Source organism: Barbatula barbatula (genome assembly GCF_947034865.1).
Source record: "Barbatula barbatula genome assembly, chromosome: 3".
Classification (NCBI taxonomy): domain Eukaryota; kingdom Metazoa; phylum Chordata; class Actinopteri; order Cypriniformes; family Nemacheilidae; genus Barbatula; species Barbatula barbatula.
In genome coordinates, this window is record NC_136764.1 from 4,968,570 (window position 1) to 4,990,575 (window position 22,006).

A 22,006-nucleotide genomic window follows, 5' to 3' on the forward strand; every position below is an offset into this window, starting at 1 on the left:
CCCAGTTTGGGGAAAACTGCTTTTCTCTCATAAAGTGAAAACATCTCTGAGGATCAAACTGGGCCATCGGAGGAAGAGTGATGCAGAGGAATAATCCAATAGGAGAAGAAAGGTGGCCTGTGGCGAGAACATATTGTAGCTGTCTGTCTAACAATGGGCAGCCGAAGTCTGTGGAGAGAGCACATCTAAGCTCGGGCAAACAACCACAGCCATTCCTCCAATGAATGGAGTTTGAATGCAGGAAACAAATAATTACAAGCATCGACAGAATGTACCTCATTCATTTTTCCTCCCGATCTTTCCGCCTTAATAGCCCTGGTAACGTTTTAATTGGTTTGGGCTAGAACTGCCTTAGATCCTCAGCAAACAAATAAATTAGCATTAGCTTTTTTTGCTTACGCTTCTACCGCCGCGCCGCCTGCAAAAATCACCCTCGCATACTTTCTCTGCAAGTTCTCTGAGTTTTTGGCTGCATGTTCAGCATTTCAATGGCTGCGAGGTAATCTCCGTCGACGCTGCAGTGATTTAAAGCTTATTTGCAGAATATTTCCACAGAATTCCTGGCACTGTAAAACATCCATAATTCAGTGAACTCTTCCCTCTCGGTCTCCAGGGATACAAAACCTGGCTAGTGGCCTTGTGGGAAGAGAGAGATACCGGCAACGGTTTGTTTTGCACCGACTGATGCAAGCTGATAGCGCCCGACGCAGAGTTCAGATACCAGCGCTGTAATGTGCTTTGGAAATGTGCCTCATTAAAAGGTTAATTCCATTAAAACAACAAGCTCCCTGTGTTGTTTTCAGGGATATGCAAATGCGCTCTATCTCCACGAAGCCATGAAATCTGGTATCCAGGTAGAATGCTTTGAAACATGACTGAACTACACCCATAATCCCCGAAATCTGCGTGGAACGGATTTATGTACCCAGCACATGAACAAACTCCACTGAATGATTTATCTCCCCTTTTTCATCTGCGATGGGGCTTGCACAGGCCCGTCTTTCATATTTGCTCATCCTCTAAACTGGACCCACATCAATAACAACCATGAAACCTCTCAATTCCGTCCCTAAAAGTTATATTGAAGTTCTGATTAATTTAGGACTTACATAAAGATTACGTAAAGCGATGAATAATGAATGGTGCATAACACCACACTGTCATTAAAAACTTCATATTTTATTAAGGACGGGTAGAGAAGCTCTGCAGATACAATTCATGTACCTCTCTAATTATCCTTGCAAATGACTTCAGGGACCAGGCCTAAATAAGACTGCAGAAGGCATCACCACTGCGTATCATACAGCTGCCACTGTCATCTTCCTTTCATGCCGTCTAGTCAAGGTCAGTTCGGCTAAAATGCGAGCGTTCGCGTGTGAAATTTGTAACAAAATGTTGGCGTAAACGTTACTGTTCGCTATGTAGCTACATCGATCTGAATGGAAATTGAGTCAGATCAGAATTTAGCATTGCAAAAACATGTCACTCATTCGTCTGACAGATTCTGTTTAGTCGTCGAGCAGTGTGGTGGTGAATTAATGGTAAAGAGCTGCTTTGTCGCATTCACCGTCAAAACATATAGAGTTAAAAAATATATTTTTTCGTCAAAGCAGTCTATTATATACTATTAGCTTAAACAAATTGCTTTTTGGTTACTCGACAAACGATTAACAAACAGACAAAAGTTATGAACGTTCCCAGCAAGCTTCGCGGATTGTTCTAATATAACAAACTGAATATAAAACTGATTTGTTTTCAGTCGGGTGAACTTGATAAGCAAAACAATAAATAGCATTGCGTAATTGAAAAAAAATATGTTAGTGCTAACGAACTTTTTAACGTTTTCTCAATTATTTATTTTTATAGTGTTCTCAAAAGTTTCAAAGAGTCTGAATATCCAACACAATCTCAATGCAAAAACGTTCAGATTTTTCGATGTTGCTAATTTTGGCTAAATTGTATGAATTCGTACAATCTCATTCGTACATTTTTGTACGATTTATTTTCACGCCAGTAAGGGGTGGGGCTTCGAAACTGTTTTTTCAGAAAATCGTACGTTTTTGTACAATTCACAGCATACAAACTCATACAAATTAGACACCTTGTAAATTGTAACGAATTCCTGTGAGATCAGGTTGGAATATCACACATAGCACACCACATGCGTAACCTCAACCAATTTGGCGCCCCGACCTCTTATCCCTGTCTTCAGGAAAGTCTAGACAAAGTGAACACCCTGTGCATTATTACATGGGAGCGAAGAAAGGATACAGAACACTTGGCTGTAAAAGACGAGCCATCATTTTAATGTGACATCTGTGCATCCATTCCGTGTCAGGGTTGAAAAGGCGCAAATTCCCAGGTAGACAAACGCTTCCGCCATGGCTCCATTTCAATGACAGCGATGATATCTGAGAGGATAATGGCGAGTGTCAGACTGGGAAATAGACTGGAATAATTGATACTGCGAGGGTGTTATTTCAGCAGTCTGAGTTAAGAGGTGACTGGCAGGAAGCCTAAGAGAGGAGAAGATTCCTTGATGTCGCTTGAACTAAACGTTCTGCAATTGAGACTAGTCATAATCTGGACAATCAGCTACCTACGCCGCTATGCGAAAATGAGGAAGGGACTTATAATACAGTCTGACCAGAGGTGGACGAAGTTTCCCTCACTTTTTTTAAAAGTACAGATACTACTGATCAAATATTACCTCACTAGAAGTAAAAGTTGTAACGACAGATTCTTACTTACATTTGAAGTGAGCTACTCCTGTAACAGCTTTATATGTGTTTAGTTTAGATATAATCCTGTATGATCATTTAGCCACAGTTTACCTCATCTGTAAGTCGCTTTGGATAAAGGCGTCTCCCATCTTTTAAGTTTGTTTTATTGTTTGTTTATATGATTAAAAGTTGTGTTACGGTCGCCGGTTCCCGCCTCCTTCCTTCCTTTGTTGAACCGTGTTACAATTACCATTTGTATTACCATAGTTTAAAGGGGTAATTTGACGCGGCTAAAACAAATATTATTGTTTACTTTAGATGTAATGTAATGTGCATAGACGATTTAAGGTTTAAAAACACAGTATTTTCCACATACCGTGCATGTTTGTATCTTCTCTTTGCTCCGCCTCTCTGAAACGCACAGATATTTTACAAAGCTCATCGTTCTGAAAAGTGAGGTTTGCTATGATTGGCCAGTTAACTAGTGCGTAGTGATTGGTCGAATACTGTACGGAAATGTAACGCCTCTTATAAACAAACAACCTTATATGTCATACAGAGTTTGTGTGAGATAGAAACAAGCTCGCATTACAGCAGGGAATGGTAACATAATAAATACGGCAAGTACTTCGGCCCTTCTTGATCAAACAGCGTTACGCCATGTCTCGCCGCGACTCAACAAAGACAATAAACCCCATTATAAACACAACACTTGTCTAGTTGGAACATAATTACTTATTATTAGGACTTATGTCGTCTTTTTTTCCACGTTGAATGAAAATATACTTACAGGCTGCGAATCTGAAGCACCAGTCTATTTTAACTGTTGCAATTGCCCCACTTTTTAACAAAAGCTTCCGTGCATAGCCGGGCTTGATCTCTCCCAGATTCGTGAAGCAATCGTTGGTGAAACGCTCTGCACAAACCTGAACATTTGGATTGCACTTCTCTGGAACAGTGTATATGTAAATAAAATGTAACCGCACTTAAATGTTTGCAATTGTACGTGTCTAATACATGCGTGGGCAACTTGTAACACACCAAAGACACAGAAAAACACGTATTTCCGGTGAATCACCCCTTTAACTAAAAACACAAATTATAGATACTACTGTATAATGAAACTATGGTCATTTCTTATTTACTGTGGTTTAACTAAAAATATCTTAATTGCAGTATGGTTCCTATATAGAGAAAATGGTAAATTTGTGGATTCTGTGGTTTTACTGCAAATACCATCCCTGATGAAAAAAAACAATGAATTTGTGAAAAAGAATTAGATTTTTCTATCAAATCCCTCTTTTCAGTGTGTTTTGAGTTTTATTCCAAAAGGATTGACCATCCCACCAATAAAATACATCACATAAAAGTAGACAACAATACAATTCCCATTATAACCATTAAATCCATTATATTTTCAGGCAGGGTTCAATTGTTTTTATTATCTATAGTTACTACAATAAAAACATCCTTCATTTTCCAAACGGCTTTCAATGATATATTATCAGATCAGAAGTCAACACACACGCACACTCCCTTAACTCGTGGTATGCGATCTCATGAAAACTTTACATCTTCCATTTTCTCTGTCATGTAGCTCAAGGTGTATATGATGTTCATGTACCGTTTAGCCTTAATGCTGATGATTTTCATGACAATGTCTTCTGTGATCTTCGACTGATCGTAGCACTCGTTTTAAGTAATGCATCACACAAAGTTGAACCCACGATGATCACCCCACACTTTAGCAAGCCAGAAAAATTGTGCGCGCTACACCGAAACAACTTTCTATATATGAGCCTTTTTTATAAATGTAGTGGAGTAAAAAGTATGATCCCAGAAAAGCAAAGGTACATCTGTAAGATGTCTGCCAAAGATATGGAGATCAGGAAAACATCTGCTGTGCTGAACTTCTTAGAAAGAGCTGTTGCACATCAATTGGAAATCATACACATCTTACAGACGTCTTCTAGAGGTCTATATGACATCTGACAGCAGACGTCTCCGAGATGTGGGGCAAGTGAGCAAACAGCATCTGCCAGATGTCTTGCAGATGAAAATGCAGACATCAAATAGATGTCTGCCAGATGTACGTGTGCTATCAGGGATTTTTGTCTTTCAAATGTAGTGAAGTACACTACAGTAATTACACTCAAGTAAAGCACAGATACTCAAAAAGTGTACTCAAGTACTTGGTTACTGAAATCCTCAGAACCTGACTTAACTATAGATTCAGCAATGCATTACAAGTGAGGAAGTCTTCATGTTTTGTCCGACTATTATGGGACCCCTGAAAAAAAATATATTTCAACGTAATGGGCAGACAGCGAATCTTCTCACCCTCATTACGAAGTCTCAGTTATAATGCAAGCTCTAACCCCCCCCCCCCCGACACAAATCATCATAAGCCAAAGATTTCATACATATAATGCAGCACTTCACCTTTGCTGCTCACTTCACGACACATGCAAAAATACATTACAGTCTGACATTACACTCCATATATACAGAACTAATGTTTAATCCATAACTGCAGCATGGTACTACAATTTCGGTGTAATTGAGTATATCAATAATTCAATTAACAATGACATTTCAGGGTTAAGTTTCTTCACAGTGATTTACAAAAGGCAGATCAGGCTTAAGTATATAGCTCAAACTCTTAATCCTGACTCTGAAAGCGTATTAGCAGTACAGTATGTGCTTTATTAGATTAGTATTTGGGGTTATGCATACTGATCAGAGGTTTTTGTGCCATTCTGACAGGAAGCCTAATGAAGACCCGAGCAGTCCAAATGTCATGTGTTTAATTGCACAGGAGCGTGTTTTTGCAGCGTGCCGTTCATTTCTTTTATTATCATTCTGACACAAAGCAATTAGCACAATAGCCTTCGCGTTTCTGCCGTAAAGTCCTTCAACCAATAATTCACTATGGGTTTTTTTCCAGTTGTTTGAGGGACAGTGTTTTACATTTTTAATCGAATTGCTTGTGGGTCAAAGACGAAAAAGGCATAGAAATAATAAGTGTAATACTGCTTTAAACTGTTGTTGTTCCAAACAAAAAGAAAACGTTTTCTGTTTAATTTAATTGCATGTTGTTTTCTGAGCAAAAATAAATATACATTTTCTCCTGATTTACAGAAGACGCCCACTTAAAGGTCATTTTCATTACAACAAAAATCAATTCATGACATATTAAAAGACTACAATTACTTTCACCGCAAATGCTAGTCAGTTGCATCAAGAAATTAAAAGAATATATATATAATTTGCCACTATCCTAAAGGTTTTACCCATTTGTCAATAAGATAATAATAATATTTCAAGCACAATAAACCGTAATATGCTCCCCTATTCTTTTATATATTTTAAGTCAGAATAAGCATGTTCTTTGAATTTGTACATAAATATTGAATGACAATGTAACATTTCAACCAAATGTCATAATTCTTTCTCAAAACACTTAGTTGAAACCATAAAGTACACATTTTAGTTACATTGAATGTGCTCTCTGTGGACTTTCTTTCTTCTGCGGAACACAAAAGAAGATATTTGGAAAAATGTTGCTAGTCGTAGAGGTTGATGTGTACCGCCGTTATTTGGATACCAATATTCTTCAACATATCTCCTTTTGTGTTCTGCTGAAGAAAGAAAGTCATACAGGTTTAAAATGGAAAGAGGGTGAATAAATAATGACAGAATTTTTCTTTTGGGGCGAATTATCACTTAAATACATACAGTAATACAATCAGCCATGAGATGTTTTGGTATTTTTTGGAAGGTTTTCAGATAGATGTCAATATTTGATGGTTTAAATACCCATGTGAAGTATTTGTTTATATGGCATAGTTTTTCATAGTCAGGTAAGTGAATTATCACATCCATATTCCCCATAAATTGGCAAATGAATGTGTTGCCTTTTTGTCACATCCATAACGCATGGATTCGTCTCTCTTTAAAACTTCTAAAGACTGATATTGTTCTGATGTCTGGACTTAATAAACACATTCTTCAATATATCGGTAATAAATACAATATCTGAGAATTTATATTTCAAGATTTGACTGAAAATGTCACATCCATAACACTGGAATTGCCCATTTATTAAAGGGATACTTCACCCAAAAATGAAAATCCTGTCATCATTTTCTCACCTTCGATTTGTAGCAAATCTGTATTAAATTCCTATTTCTGATGAACGCAGAGAAAAATATTTGGAAAAATGTTTGCAACCAAACAGATGTTGCCCCCTCATTGACTCCCATAGTAGGAAAAATGACTAATTATCATTTTTTTCAGTTCTGGGACACTTTTGACCGCCATTGTATTTTTCCTTACTATGGCAGTCAATGGGGTCCAAGAACTGTTTGGTTACAAGCATTCTTCCAAATATCTTCAATCAAAACAGAGAAATGTATACAGGTTTGGAACAACTAGAGAATGAGAATTCATGACAATTTTCATCTTTGGGTGAACTATCCCTTTAATATTAGTTGATGTTAATCTCAATATGTACTAATATATTCTTAAATCAAAAGCTGTTAACAAAGATGCTGAAAAACTGTATAATTTATAGTTGATCCCTGTTTAAGACATTTATTAGTGTTAAGAAACCTTATTGTTTTTGTTTGTTTTGTTTTCCTTATTTCATTAACAATAAAGCTGTCCATTTTTTAAAAGAAAATCACGCAAATATTTGACTGTGCATTTAAGTGAAGCGTGCATGCGCTTAGATTTGAAGTGTTTACTTGCGTGTTATTTACAAATAGAACTCCGTTCCCTTCTGCGTCTGATCAACTTGCGTCTATTACACTTCGCCGTGCTTTTCAAAACACATAGGATATCAGTCATTGTTTTTTATGAGAAATAAATAAAAGAACAGCACAAAAACAAGAAAGCACAGAAAAACTGGAATGTTGAAAAAGCAGAACGCCCCAAAGGCACGTTGTCAGTAAGGCAACACACACGCACACGCCTTAATATTTCATTAGTGCAAGCTAGAGGTCACACCTCCACAGCTGAGAGAGCCCTGCAGTGTGAAATGAGAATAAGAGTTGGCCAATATGTACACACAAGGTGGAAATAGATCTCAAAAGTCTGAAGTTTGACAGTGCTGTGCTCTCCGGTGCATGTGGTTATATTAAGAGCCTTGACTAATGATCTGTCCTTTATCTCAGCTGTCCAAAATATATCTGCTCCCGGCTTTTCATCCGCCGGGTCCTCTCGTTTCCATTTCGTTCGCCTCGTGCATCTGTCGGCCCAAGCAAGTGTTCGTCTGATTTGGTTTGGAGATCTCATTTCAGAACACCATTAACACGAGCTCGAGATGACTCGCAACACTGCAAAAACAAAATATCTCTTGAGATAAATCTAACTCAGCATGTCACGATAAGTCACAGCTTGCGTTCGCTCTCTTTTCGGGTGGAATTTGCGACACGATTTTTCTTTGAAGAGAATGGTAATGATCAGGAAACCTGTGCCAAATAGCTCACCGATGAGTTTCTCTCCGTCTGATCAAAATCGGAAGAGCCTGACACTGAGTAAACCCGGCTGGAGTCCTGGTCGGCATGATCTATATTTCATTGTCGCAGTAACATCTGTAATTAATCCCTCTCCTCGAAATGAACGCAGTCCGTCCGCTCTTCTATTTGGTGTCTAATGGGGTCGGCACTCTCATTTAAACCAAGGAAGATGGAGGAAAAAGAAAAAATACAGCGTGCGGATGTGTCTCTCCACATGTTTCAGCTGAAAATGAAATGGAGAGGACATTTTCCTGGATCTCGTTTCTCGGTTTCGCGTGCCGGTAGGGCACGAAACTCTAATTATGCTCTTGTTGTAATCACACTGTGTCATCCAATATAAAATGTAAAAACCGTCCCGATTATTGTATTTGTTATTACGCCTTATCATCCAGAAACGCTCCAGGTCGAAAACTATTTCTGTCTTTCCGGAAAACAATAATTAAGATAATGTTAGGCTAGTACATTTCACCTCCAGTTTTGGTCTTATCCATCTCAGCGGAACCTCGTGTAATTAGCTTAATGTGGAAACTAGTGTTATATTACGAGATTAAACTCCATCATTACCGTATTATTAAAATTGATGGAATAACAGGAGTGATTGAACGGGATACGAAAGGAGCTATTAAGACCTTTCTCCCTTCTGTTCCTATTATTGTTCCCTTTTTAGTTCCCACCTGCCCACAGCGGCTCACTGCAACACAGGCACAAACACCTCTGTGTCAACTTCAACATTTCTTTATGTAAGTGCAATAAAATAATCTCCATCTTTGTCTCTTGAAACGGTGTGAGATGAAGAAAGACATTAATGGTTTTATTCACCAGGTAAGAGATATTCCCAAGAAACACGCTGCTGGCTAAAACGTTGGGTTGAATTCTCCGCTGAGAATAACGGATACGCGTAATGAAAGCAGAGCCCAGTTTAAAAGCAATCTCAAAGCTGTTTAAAGTTCTTTATACAGTGATTTTTCCATAAACGCCCTTGGCATATATCACAGTTGAAAAGCATTACTTCCAAATCCTTGAAAGATAAATATAAACAAACACAGACGTATAATTTGCTTTGTGTTCCTTGCCCTCTGCGCACCCATCAAGTTTTCTTAATGAAAACATGTAATTACCCCGACAGTGACTGTTGCTCAGTTAGATACAGTGGGTCAGATCAATGCCCTCCCAGCCAAGACAAACACACAATTACGCTGACAGATTTCCCGTGAATGTCCAAGGACTACGGCAGATGGTGGACTTCAGAGACAGTGCTGATGGATGCATCGCCGTGTACTAGATTCAACACATCCTGAAATGCATAAAAACAGCTCTCGCTGCAGGAAACGGCACGAAACTGCAAAAGCTGCACAGCACAGCAGAGACCATTGCAGAAAACGCACCACCAACAGAGCCCTATACAATTCCTGTAAGGTGCAACCCAACATAAAAGTCGATAGAAAATACACCTTTCTCCTCGCTTATCACACTTTCATTCCTGATGAAGGAAGTTGGAAGGTGAAACGAAAAGATCTGCCTTGACAGCATCCTCCACTCTTTTCCCAAGACAAAGCTCTCGACGTGGTGTCAGAGGCGCGTCAAACTGAGATATTGAACCTGCGCGGCATACAAAACACGAGGCTGTTCTCGCAGCCGCTATATTTAAAGAAGTTCACAACATGGTGTGAGGTAATATCGTCTTATCATTTCCTACGCAACCGCAGTCTATCATTCAGGCAGGATTTGTGAGCTGATCTAACAATGCCGGGCCCGATGGAAACAACAGAGTGAGACTGCAATGAAAAACTCTGGAGTCGCATTAAATAAAGTACAGTATAGTACCGTAGGATATACATTTATATTAAGTCATTTAGCAGACGCTTTTATCCAAAGCGACTTACAAAGAATTCAGGGAGCAATAAGCGATTGGCATAAAAGACCAAGTAGACAGTAGTTTTGTTTAGAATAGCACAGAAAAAATGAGGGATGCACCGATAGGTAAATTGTGGCCGATAACCGATAATTCTTTAACCGATATATTGGCCGATATACAGGATCTAGATATTAATATAACAATTCCCTAAGACTGAAACAAAAGGCAAAAAGTGAACAACTGCTTTTATTTGAAAACATTCACCGCAGAAAACAAGGTAAACATTAGTTCTCCTTTTCCCCTGAAAATCATGTACCAAGCCTACTTTACACTAGTTAAAGATTCTTTAACTTTTAAACTTTTCTGGTATATTTAATAAACATTTTATAGATGTTCTTCCAGAAAAATATTTTCAATAGCCACAAGTCCAACAGGTCTCATGACGGAAAGCATTCTGATTCAACCAATATGCTTTTGATCTTATCATTTACAAATGCATAAATACTGTATCTCCTGTACATACTTTACCTACATCAACAATGTTTAGCTAATAGCAGTAGGTGAATGCAGAAAGACAGCACTGTACTGTATTTTAACTGTGAGCTATGAAAAATGCTATTTCGTGCAGATGAAGTAGTTTAACCAGAGGAAATTATTTAAGGTTTATCGGCTTTAATACATTTAATACATAAAAAATTACCATTAAGCTCTGCTTTCTTTCTCAAACAAACAACTTCAACATAGCGAAAGGTTTAAGCAAATACCACACGTAGCAAATATTACTAAACATAATACCCGGTCCGTATAAAAAGGTATTTCGGTATTAGAAGGTTATACAACACACAACATGCCTAACTCATGTCATGGTGAAATACATTTGAGTTATACACAAATATGCTAGTACAAACTTTTTGGTACAAGATTTTCGAGAAAGACAAGCACTGACGACAACGGAACACTTGAACCATGTCCAAGCTGTCCAGCATTTCGACTAAGTAAATTGACAACTGCCTGCACCGGGGTGTCCCTGAATTCCCCGAGGGGCGCAGGGGTTTTGACGGCATGTCTGAGCAGACGCATTACAGGCGTGACAGCCAGAGGAAAAGGCCACAGTCTACAGTAGAAATGCAAATGTCAGAGAGCAACGGCCCACAAGGTTCGCTGACTAATTGCGTCGCATTGAAAATTCTGTGGCTCATTTACGTGTTGGGAACGCATTATCTGTGGCGCGGTGCATTAGCTACTTTTTCACATTCGTGCCCATATGTCGTGATCGGAATTTATAATACCCCCTTTTTTTTGAAGGGCTGTTCTGAGATCGTTTTTGAAAAGTCATTATTAACCTCATAATGATGGCACTTTATGTTAAGAGCGCTCCCATAAAAAAAATCACACAATACTATCAAAGAAAGTAAGTGCCGGTTAGTTCGATTCCAGCAACCATTAAACATAAGATATCGTTTCGCGTTTGCCCGTTTCTCTTCATTCATGGTCTCTTGGTTAAATGCCACTTTTGTCTTAGCGAGGCGCACAAGCGCTCCGTAGCAGGGCAGCTGACTGCCCCTGCCATCGCATTTATTGCATACCAGATCAGCCGGCCGAATTGGGCGGCAGAGGCGTATAATGAGGGTTACTGGAGTGGCATCGAGAGGATTATCTATCCTCACGCTTCGGACTAAAGCTTTGTGAGTTATCAGCGAGGAAAGGTGAATATGAAGCCGCTCTCCCTGACAGGCGGGTTTGGATGCCGGCAGCAGAAATTCAGTTACGAACATCCGACAGTGTAAATGATGAATGGCCTGTGAAGGATGGAATCTGCCAAGTACAACATTAGCAAAAGTAAACAGGGTCAGAGCGATAAGAGCCGATCTGTGGCTCTGACGCCATCTTCTTTTAACACGTGCGTCCTTGTGCTTCCTGGTCGTCGACTGGCTAAATTTCGAGCAGAGCTGGACTAATAGGAAAGCCATATTGGGACCAACTAAAGCGATCATTCTTTATGCCAAGCAGCGAGCACACGCGCTTACATACTTCAGGCGTTCCATCACTTTAATGTTTACAGAATTACTGTAGAGCTTTGGGAGACCTGGAGTGATGCAGGAAATAAAGAGGTAAAGTAGATTTGGGAACGGAGGTGTTTAGAAGCTAAAAGTGGAAGCGAGTGAAGGGGGTTATTGCAAAGGAATAGAAATCATGATCCGAGAGAGGAAATGAAACAAAAAATGTTGGATGATGGGACTTCAATATTCATTAATGTTCAGTTTCATCACTTTCAAGGCTTTATTTAAGGCTTTCACAATGGCTAAACACTATTTTTCTCTCTTACGCAATGCTGCGTAACTAGGTTAGACCAGCTAATGCATGGTGAATAGGTGTATCTAACGGATGCCCTCCCATGGACACTCGGGGGACTGGAGACTGCAGGATGGATGCTGCAAGAATGCTGTACATATGCTCTGCTTATCCCCCCCCCCTTCGAGTCTGTTGGGTCACCCTTACTGTATATCTTTCACAATTTGTGTCAATAATCACAGCATCTTTCAAGAAATGTACCATTATCTTGATTGACACACTTTGTTCTTTTGAATCTTTTTTCCATGTACAGTAAGCACTGTCAAGATGAGAAAACCTCCCGTGTGCAATTTATATGACTGTGTAGACGTGGCTTAGTTTAGCACCCTTTATTGAATCCGTGGGTTTTTTCAAGGAAGTCTAAACCAGAGGCATAATCATTATTATACACTGATTTAACATGATGTCTTACAATAATAATTGCAACACTGAAATCTAAGAATAAATATATGCACATATCTGTCTTTCCCTTTTTGTGACACAGACTTACTTTCACATGATCAATATTTCCTGACATGTTTTCGAGCTTATTTTGGTCCATAAAACCATTCGATAAGTCCCGATAAAGACAATCTACTCAATTTGAAAATACAGATTCAACAAAGCACTTAACAGTTATACAATAACTGCAGTACCTCTATTGCCGAAGGACCATTTCCACTCAAATAAAAATATCTCAGAAGTTTTCGATGCAAACAAGTTGAAAGTCAAGACCGCACGCCCTGCATTCGTACATACAGCTTGTCCCTTAAACGTCAATATGCGGTTTCTCGAAACAGCACTTGATTCCTTCCCTTCCAATGTGAATCTACGTCTTTTAGATAAATAAAACTGTGATACAAAAATACTCATTTACAACATTGCTGGTTGCTCTTATGAAGGCACTTTTAAAAAATCTGAACTAGGGGTTTCCTCCAGAGCAACTTGAGGGAAAACCGTACATCTTACATGGCATTCATTATTTTTCCATCTTACCATTGTCCTTTTGGATGTGCAGTCTTATATCTGACATGTCTTAGAACTGATATGATCTCTCCAGCATATCAATGTAATCCACCTTTGTTTTGAGTCTGGCCCTCAGCTCAGGGTAATCACTTTGGGTTTGATTAGGACATCCTGTCCTTGTCCCTGTGGTGGTTGTGATCATTTGCTTTTTTCTGGCATCCTGTTTTGCATGTGGGAACTCTGAGGGTGGGTGCATATGCCTGTCAGGCACGTTGCTAAACTGGGTGGGTGTGCCAAAAAGAGTGTCCACTAGACCCACCTTGGGCGTGGGACCCTGGCTGTCAATGACAGTAGGGCAGAGTATTCCGTTTTCATGAAAGCCAGCAATATCACTACACGGCGCTCCGACGCTGGCAATAGTGTTAATGGGGGAACTGGAGATCGCCATGCTCCACTCCTTTTCTTTCTCCATCAGCGTTCTGTAATGTGATCCGCTCTCATTTGTCTCTGTGAAAGGATGCTTCTGCCCCGACTCCTCCGGTCTGCTTTTGTAAACCGGGTTACTGCACATATGCGAGGAGGGGGCACCGATGCTGTCATACACGTGATTGGTGGGAGGAGTCTCTGGTAAGGTGGGTGGCTGTTCTGTGAATATTCCACATTCCATCTGAATGCCTGTCAGGCCCACTTCCCCTTGCTTCCTAAATGGGAGCTTTTCACGCTTTTTAAGCGCATACGCGCAAAGAGCCGCAGCGGCGAAAAATGCAGACACAAACAGAACCAGCAGGCTGAGAATGAGAACAGACAGCGGTATGGCACTTTTCGGCGGGTGCGGCCCCAACCCGGGATACGTAGTGATGAGCCCACCGTCCGACTCGGCTGGAGACAGCGAAGACTGTCGAAGCTCGGGGCAAATTTCCTCTGAAGTCAGAGAACGTAAATCTTTTCCCGACACCAACTCCGGGGTCTTGCACACCACCTCACCGACTATGACCACTAAACTCAGTGTGTCCAGCCACTCTTTCAGAGGAATGATGTCACAGGAACAATCCCAGGGGTTTTGATTCAGGTCGATTTGGACGACAGCATGCAGGTGCTCCAGAACTCCGCTGACCGGGAGGCAATGAAAATAGTTATTGCGCAGGTTCAGGCGTGTCAGCGATGTACCTGCGAAAGCTCCCACGGGCAGCGTACGCAGAAGATTGTTGTTAAGAAAGACTAGCTGCAGCGAGGACATTAAACTGAAGGCGGCCGGCTGGATTTCTCTGATTTCGTTGTATTCAAAATACAAATAGCGAAGATTTTGCAAGCCATGAAACATATCAGGAGTTAGCCTTTCAATGTTATTTCCATTCAGGTAAAGGCTTCTCAAATTAGGGAGATTAACAAAAGCTCCTTCTTGGACGTAAAATATCTGATTGTTGCCCAAGTGCAATAAATCTAGACTGGAGAAGTTCCAAAAATCTGATTTATAAATTCTCTGAATGAGATTTCCGCTTAAGTAAAGCTTCTTAGCATTTAAGGGGCGAGGCATTAACTCAGAAATGTTCCGAAACCCGTTTTCTTTACAGTTGACTGTCAAACCAAGGTCATTAATGTGCAAATTACAGGTACATCTGATAGGACAAATGATTGGTATAGGTGGCCGTGTCTGATATCCGGCTATGGGTGGCTGATTAGGGAACACGCTGCGTGGTGTTGGCGGCGTCTTCGAGGGCCTGGGTCTTTTTGTTGGCTTTGGTGCTCTTTCTCTTTGTTCCACAGAAGAGACAGTGTTTTGATTTGGGGAGACTATGGATGATGGCCGTGTAGGCCTTACCCTCCCTGTATAGAATGGTAAATGCGGGATGCCTAGAATTGACTCGATCTCTGCTTTGCTCAGCGTGGGACACAGCTCACTGCGTTTGATCTCTCTAAGGTCCTTTCCATGGAGGTGGAAGGGGTACTCGCACGTGATCTCTCCGACAACCGCAGTGTACGGTATCCGCTCCAACCAGGCCTGGAGCTGGATAATTTCACAGACGCAGTTCCAAGGGTTCTCCTCCAGCTGGAGCTCCATGAGGCTGCGGCCAATATATTCCAAAATCCCTTTATAAGCCAACGACTTTAGTCGATTGCCTCTCAAATCGAGGTGCGTCAGAGAGACGGATCTGAAAAGATAGGCCGGGAGCACAGGTATTAAATTGTCATTAAGAATGAGCACTCTGAGTTTGTGAAGATTTCGGAAAGCTCCACTGTCTATTCTCTTGATAACGTTATAGTCGGCCTGAAGGTATTCCAAACTTTCCAGTCCAAGAAACGTGTCGTTCCGAAAGACTTCCAGCTTGTTTTCGTGAAGGTACAATCTCTTCAGCGAGCTCAAACCGTTGAAAGCTCCAACATGGATGTCCTGCAGGGCATTATTGCCCAGATTAATGGCCACTGCATTGTTCAAGTGCAGAAAACTGTTGAAGTAGAGCTTCCGTAAGGAGTTTTTCTGCAGGTACAGCTTGAACGGTCTAAGCCATGACTGTGAGACCTGGCTAATATTTGTAAATCCTTTGCCGTCACAATGAATGTGAAACAGGCCTTCCTTCACCTCGCAGTAGCAGGGCTCAAAGCAAGGCTCCTCTATTTCCTCCGAATCGTCAAGAAGAGGAATGGGAGTCGTCCATCCGAGTGCAATCGTGCTTAGCAGCGTAACCCACAACATGCTTTCACCCAAAGCAGGCACGTACATAGCCTCGAGAGCTCCTTCACTGCACTGAGAAAAAAATACAACAGTTTAGTGACTTGAATACAGAGGGGATGATGATGAATATTGATCAATCCAAATGATCTCTAGACAAGAGAGTCGGGAAATGACGTAGAATCGGGCAGATTGTCATCTCTACAGTTAGAAGGAACGGACTGCAGCTCGGTTGCTTTGACTGCAGCTTTTAACAGCAAAGGATATTGTCAAAAGGTAGAATTAAGGCTTCAATAAACAAGGTCAGCAAAACGCACCAGAGCTTCATATTGACTTAGTATCGAAAGTATGCCTGCTGCATACACCACAGCGAAGATGCAAGACGTTAGTGACCTAATCCATTTAAAGGCATCATGCTTCTCTGCAGGTTTTTACTTTAGTTTCTAAATCAGCTAATGACTCTGGAATATCAATTTGACCTCCATGGAAAATATCCCCCTATCCACCCACCCACCCACCTATTAGCTAATGTGCACAGCAGGGCACTTAGGAATGTGATGTTAATAAGACCTAGGCTTTATTGATTGCTGATGGGGTTTATGTGCATACAGGTCACTAAAACAACGTAGCCATCTCAGGTCCACCACTAATGCATGCAAGGTACATTTGTTGCAAGCAAAATCTTTTGTTTAACAGAAAGAATCGATTCCGGTGCCTCGGATTTTATTTGCACAAACGATAAATATTATCATTAAGTACAACCAGAACATCAACGTGATAAGATATATAAAAGTCAGATGCTTTGGTGCCTATCTTATGAGTTAAACCCAAACTAGAGTCTCTTCACCAAACATCAGATGAGGGGTTTGCGATCACACGGACATAAGGAATCGTTCAAGCACCGCACGAATAAAGCTGAACTTACAGAAACCCGTTAGGATCAGCAAACGAAAAGGGGATTCGCTATATTTCACAGTACGAGAAACAATGAACGCAAAGTGATAACCCGTTGCGCTGAAACCCAATCTATCAGCGTTCGCCTTTGTCTGGATTTACCACCGCCCGCGTCCGGATCCATATCAGAGACATTGAGCAGAAATGCTTTACTCACTCAGGTTGCTGCAGTGGAATGAAACGAGCACTTTAAATGATGCTGCCACTTCTTGCCATGTCACCACCGTTGAGCCGCTTCTACTCTCCGCGCTCGTGGTCGAGGAAAATAGGAGAGCCGAGGACGTGACGGGACTGCAATGTCTCGGAGAGGTTCGCTTTGGGATGCAGGTCCGCTCCCCTGACGAGCGCTCAACAGCGGGTGATGCGTGAGATCTTCCCGTATCTCCGCGCGTTCCGGTGCGGCAGTTCAAAAACTAAACCGGTGCGAGCGTGAAAGTTGGCATTGCGAAAAATCGCAGGACGGCGCTGCCGTGGACTTCTTTCCGTTTCCAAGTCAAAAAAGCGCACGGGGAGCGCGCGCGCGCCCGCCGCCCTGCTACGAGATGCTCCAAATATGAGCGAGGTGATGAGAGGATGAGCAACGCGCGCGCGCGACGCACCTCTCCGGGGGCTTTTGATGCGCTTTAAACGCGTTTGGCTTCAATGTATAAATACACGAGTTGGGATTGTTTATACGTACGATCTCTAATTTCGACAGTTTAGCATCTCGATGAAGTTAATTATACCTCATCCCATAATGCTTCTCGCGTGACTTGTTCATCGTGGCCCTAACAATTTAATGAAACCTTCTTTTGGTTACCATGGAAACGTAGCGCCATCTGCTATTGCACAACAATGTGGCGCTTCATACGTATGGGCATGTTGCTTATTTTGGAGCTGAGAATGAACAATGTTGACTTGATGCCCACTTCTGTTGATTTCTCATCCCACTGGTTAATTATGTCACCCGATAATTACTTTACAGCTATATGGTTGTGGTTGCTTGCATAAGATCTTCGTGGATATGGCGACCTTGCGATGTTCCTCGTGTGCAAGTCTCTTTGGATGAAAGCATGTGCTTGGTAAATGGATGTAAATCTTCATCGCTTCAAGGCTTGAATCGTTAAGATTAAAAGAAAAGCGAAATCAGAGTACGAGTAGCAACCACTAAATTCCACACATGCATCCAAAGTCATTCTGAACATATCGACTTTTGTTTCCCTTTCTCACAGGTAGAGGAGAGTCTAAAGCTACTCTGTCTCAGCAGCTCTCTGCGCCGTTGAGCATTAAAGCATTTTCCTGGAGATCCGAGAAAAAGAAATCTTTAATGCCGTCACACAGATCGGTGCTCCAGATCTGAACATGTTCCAGTGAATTAGCTAGTGACAGCGGCTCCTCTTCTCTTCTGAAGCCTGTTATAGATGATTACGGCACTTTCCGCAAGGTGCAAGAGTGTTTAACAAAGAAACAGCCCTTTGAATGCAACAAAGCGAAAAATACATGCGACAAATTCGAAAGAAAATGATACCAGATGGTATTTGTAGTTCGTTTTTGTTTACGAGATCTTCTTTTTGTTTCTGCAGCCATCGCGGTGTGAGGTGACGGAGGGCACGATGATTGACAGGATAGTAATGGGGTCCGGAAAGCCGGCCATCTCTGAAATCGAATACCAAAATCTGACCTGATGCGTCGTTCAACTGCCTTCGAAAGGAACGCTTCTCCGTTCTTAATAACAGCCACGCCACGCTTTTCACACCGTGATCACTTTAAGCAGGTAATTGTATGTAATTAATATCACGACAAAAGATGAGCTTTGTCTGAGGAGTGATTACATTAAGGATTTACATGATTTTCAGCACCTCTGAATAATGAACACATCACTTCAGACACGATATAGCCTTCTCGCGAGAAACCAACACGAAGAGTTTGACGAAGCCAACTGTCTCGGTTCGCAACAATTGGAGAACCACAATTAGGGGGGTCGTTTCTCCAGAAATCCAGATGTAATGGTGGTCAGACCGTGTAGCCTGAAGCTGGTCATTAGTTACCCAGCTGTAACAATCAGAAGATGAAGGGCGTAAATAACACTGAGGTGATGGGAGGGGTGGGGGTCTCTGAATCCACAGGTGCTCTCCGGAATACCGCCGCAGAGCGATGACCCCTCTCCTTGTGGAAATGGACCTAGAGCCAGCCTTGAGCGATATCAAATGTTAAGCTAATTAAACTATGCGCCATTTTAATAAGAATATAAATCAGTTGCCATGGGAACCTGCCCTTTGGTGTCCCCGTGTAAAGTCCTGATAGATAATGTGCGGTGGACGAATGGAGCTATTTGAGAAACACAACAGCAGCAGCCTTATGCGAGCACTTACATTTATGCACGGTAAATATTTAGACGTTAAAGACATCATTTTTTATGGTTGGTTAATGATATTTGATGGATCGCCACCGCGTTGTATCTGATATCTTTTTTGAATGACTATAGCAGATTGCCAAATGCATTATTAAAGGTGACAATATATTACAAACGGAATATTTTGATTGGTCGTTCAAACGGATTAAACCGCCCTTCCCCTCTGTCATTGGTTGAATCAATGTTGCTATGTCAGGTAGTGTGTGCTTCTTTCTTTCTTGCTTTCTTGCTATATTGGTAAAAACCGTCATTTTCGTTTTGAAGTGTCAGTGGTATGTCGTTTATTAACCTTAACACTAAAAAGCATGCAATTTAAAAGCTTAACTTCTTTTTAGTTTGTGATTTGTTTGTTATTTTCATTGCTTTAACAACATCGGTCATTGCACAAAATGCAGTGACATTGCATTTTACATATCAAGAGGAGTACTCAGAGGGAAATGACCTCTTGTCGTGTGAAGCATCATACTTGAAATCCAACAAGATTGCATCAATGCAGGCGCAGTAAATGAGGCAGAAAATATGCCGTGGCGAGCGCGCCCCCTGCTGGAGAGACTCGCTACTGCTGAACGTTGAAAACGAGTTGGGCACGCAACATCCGAGCAACGTGCATTATTATCTCCATTCACATAGCTTTCAAGTGGTAAATTAATGAAACAGTGAACCAGAATTAAATGAGTATCCCCAGGAATACTTTTAAAAGCATCATCGAATAAAATATTTAAAATCCGTTCAGCCACAGTAGCCTACTAAATATATTATATACGAACGTGCGTAAACAAGCTTAACTTACAACTGCAGCATTGATGCAAAATAACATATTTTAGGCTCTAACCTTTTTTCAACTCATACACTGAGAGTCTTATAATGACGTTCAGCTCACCAGTATATCTTTCCACTTGCGGTTGTCATGGATGCAGCATTTATCAGCCTCTTTTCAGGGGTATCTGTGGGTAATTAAATGGCAAGAAATGACGGTTCAAAAGAACTCTTAAACTGTGCTGTGAGATGCTGTCACGTTAGTGGACTGCATGTTCTCTACAATCAAAGTCTGTCTGCTAACCCAGCCAAGACGTATCGAAGGCCATTTAAACTTATACAATAGTATCTGGTCAACATTGTGGCTTTTGAATTATAATAATGAAAACATGTTTTAACAGTATGTGTCCGAAGTATTGAATTACATTACGGGATAGTTTGCTTTAAGGCTGTATAGAGTATAGCATACTTTACTGGTTTTCTACAAAGCTTGAATGTGTCATGACATGGCCTTTAGCTTTGCGTTCTCATAACAAGATCAAAAAACTAGAATCCAGCATGAACAATTCTGCACATCCTCTCATTCGGGATCTGTTATCTTGGAGGAATTTACATGTAAGACACCAGATTATCTACACTTGTAAAAATATTCATTTTTCTTGTAAATTTGCCGTATTTTCTGTAATTTTACAGTTTTTGACCGTATTTTAGAAAAACCTGCAAAAAATCAAATCTTGTTAAATAATAGAAATGTTCTGGCTGCTGGGTTGCCAAAAAACAAAAGTAATGTTTTGTCCCTGTAATTACATGGTTTTCCAATTTTTTCGTGTAAAGTTGAGGTCTGTAAGGAACACAGTAAAATGTGTTTATATATATATATATATATATATATATATATATATATATAAAACAACAAAATATGTAAATTACATTTACATTGAATTTATTTTAATATTATTGAAAATTATTTTGGCCACAGCAACACTGCAATAAAAACGTGATATTGTAATAACCTTATCAACCCTATAAAAGCACTGTCAAATGGAAACCATGTCTTAAGATAAAACACATCTCAGAATACCGCAAATAAGATTTGCATATCTTAAAAATGGGAAGTTCAAAAGCAAAAAATGGATTGAGAATTTGATTAGATCACAAAATTCAATGTTTTAATCAGGATCAAATTATCAGTTTGTGTTGATCCTAAAAACAGGATTATACTGATCCCAGCAGAAGGGTGGATTTCAGGAACAGAAAATGTAATAAAACTTAAAAACTGGACAAAAATAAAAAATATATATCATGTAATATACACACAGACATATTTGTTTAGGTAAAGTAAAAATTAGAAACATCAATTAGGCTTCCTCCTTTTAAACCAGCAGTAAAGAAAAACTGATTTTGGCCGCATAAAATAATCCCAATTTAAATTAAAGTAGTTTTTATCACGGTTTATAAACTTTAGTGATGAACCAGTCAAAAGCGATCTTTGTGGATGAGTGCAAAGTCTCTTGGGTGAACACAATGCAATTTTTTTCTGAGTAAACGCTAAAGCATATATATATATATATATATATATATATACACTGCTCAAAATAATGAAGGGAACACCTGATCATCACAGCTCAACACCAAGTCAGTTAACCCTCAGGACTATAAATCAACCCTGTAAGTAAGCAGAAGTGATTGTGAACCATTTTCACTTGTTTTGGTGCAAATAAAAGCGACAACAGGTACACTGGAGAGGCAACAACGAGGGTGGTCTGGGGAGGACCGTTCTCAGAGGGTCTTACAGACCTCCACGTGCTATGAAGTATCGGGATGAAATCCTCAACTCTA

The 22,006-nt window shown here is 40.5% G+C and overlaps 1 protein-coding gene across 1 annotated transcript; it reads right to left on the minus strand.

Annotated features, from left to right (window-relative positions):
- Nucleotides 1-13,467: 13,467 nt before the first annotated feature.
- Nucleotides 13,468-16,116, minus strand: LOC306892565 (SLIT and NTRK-like protein 3; the record flags this gene model as incomplete). Its single annotated transcript, XM_079453702.1, has 1 exon — nucleotides 13,468-16,116. One exon carries the CDS (start codon nucleotides 16,114-16,116, stop codon nucleotides 13,468-13,470), a length of 2,649 nt encoding a protein of 882 aa, XP_079309828.1.
- Nucleotides 16,117-22,006: the final 5,890 nt, after the last annotated feature.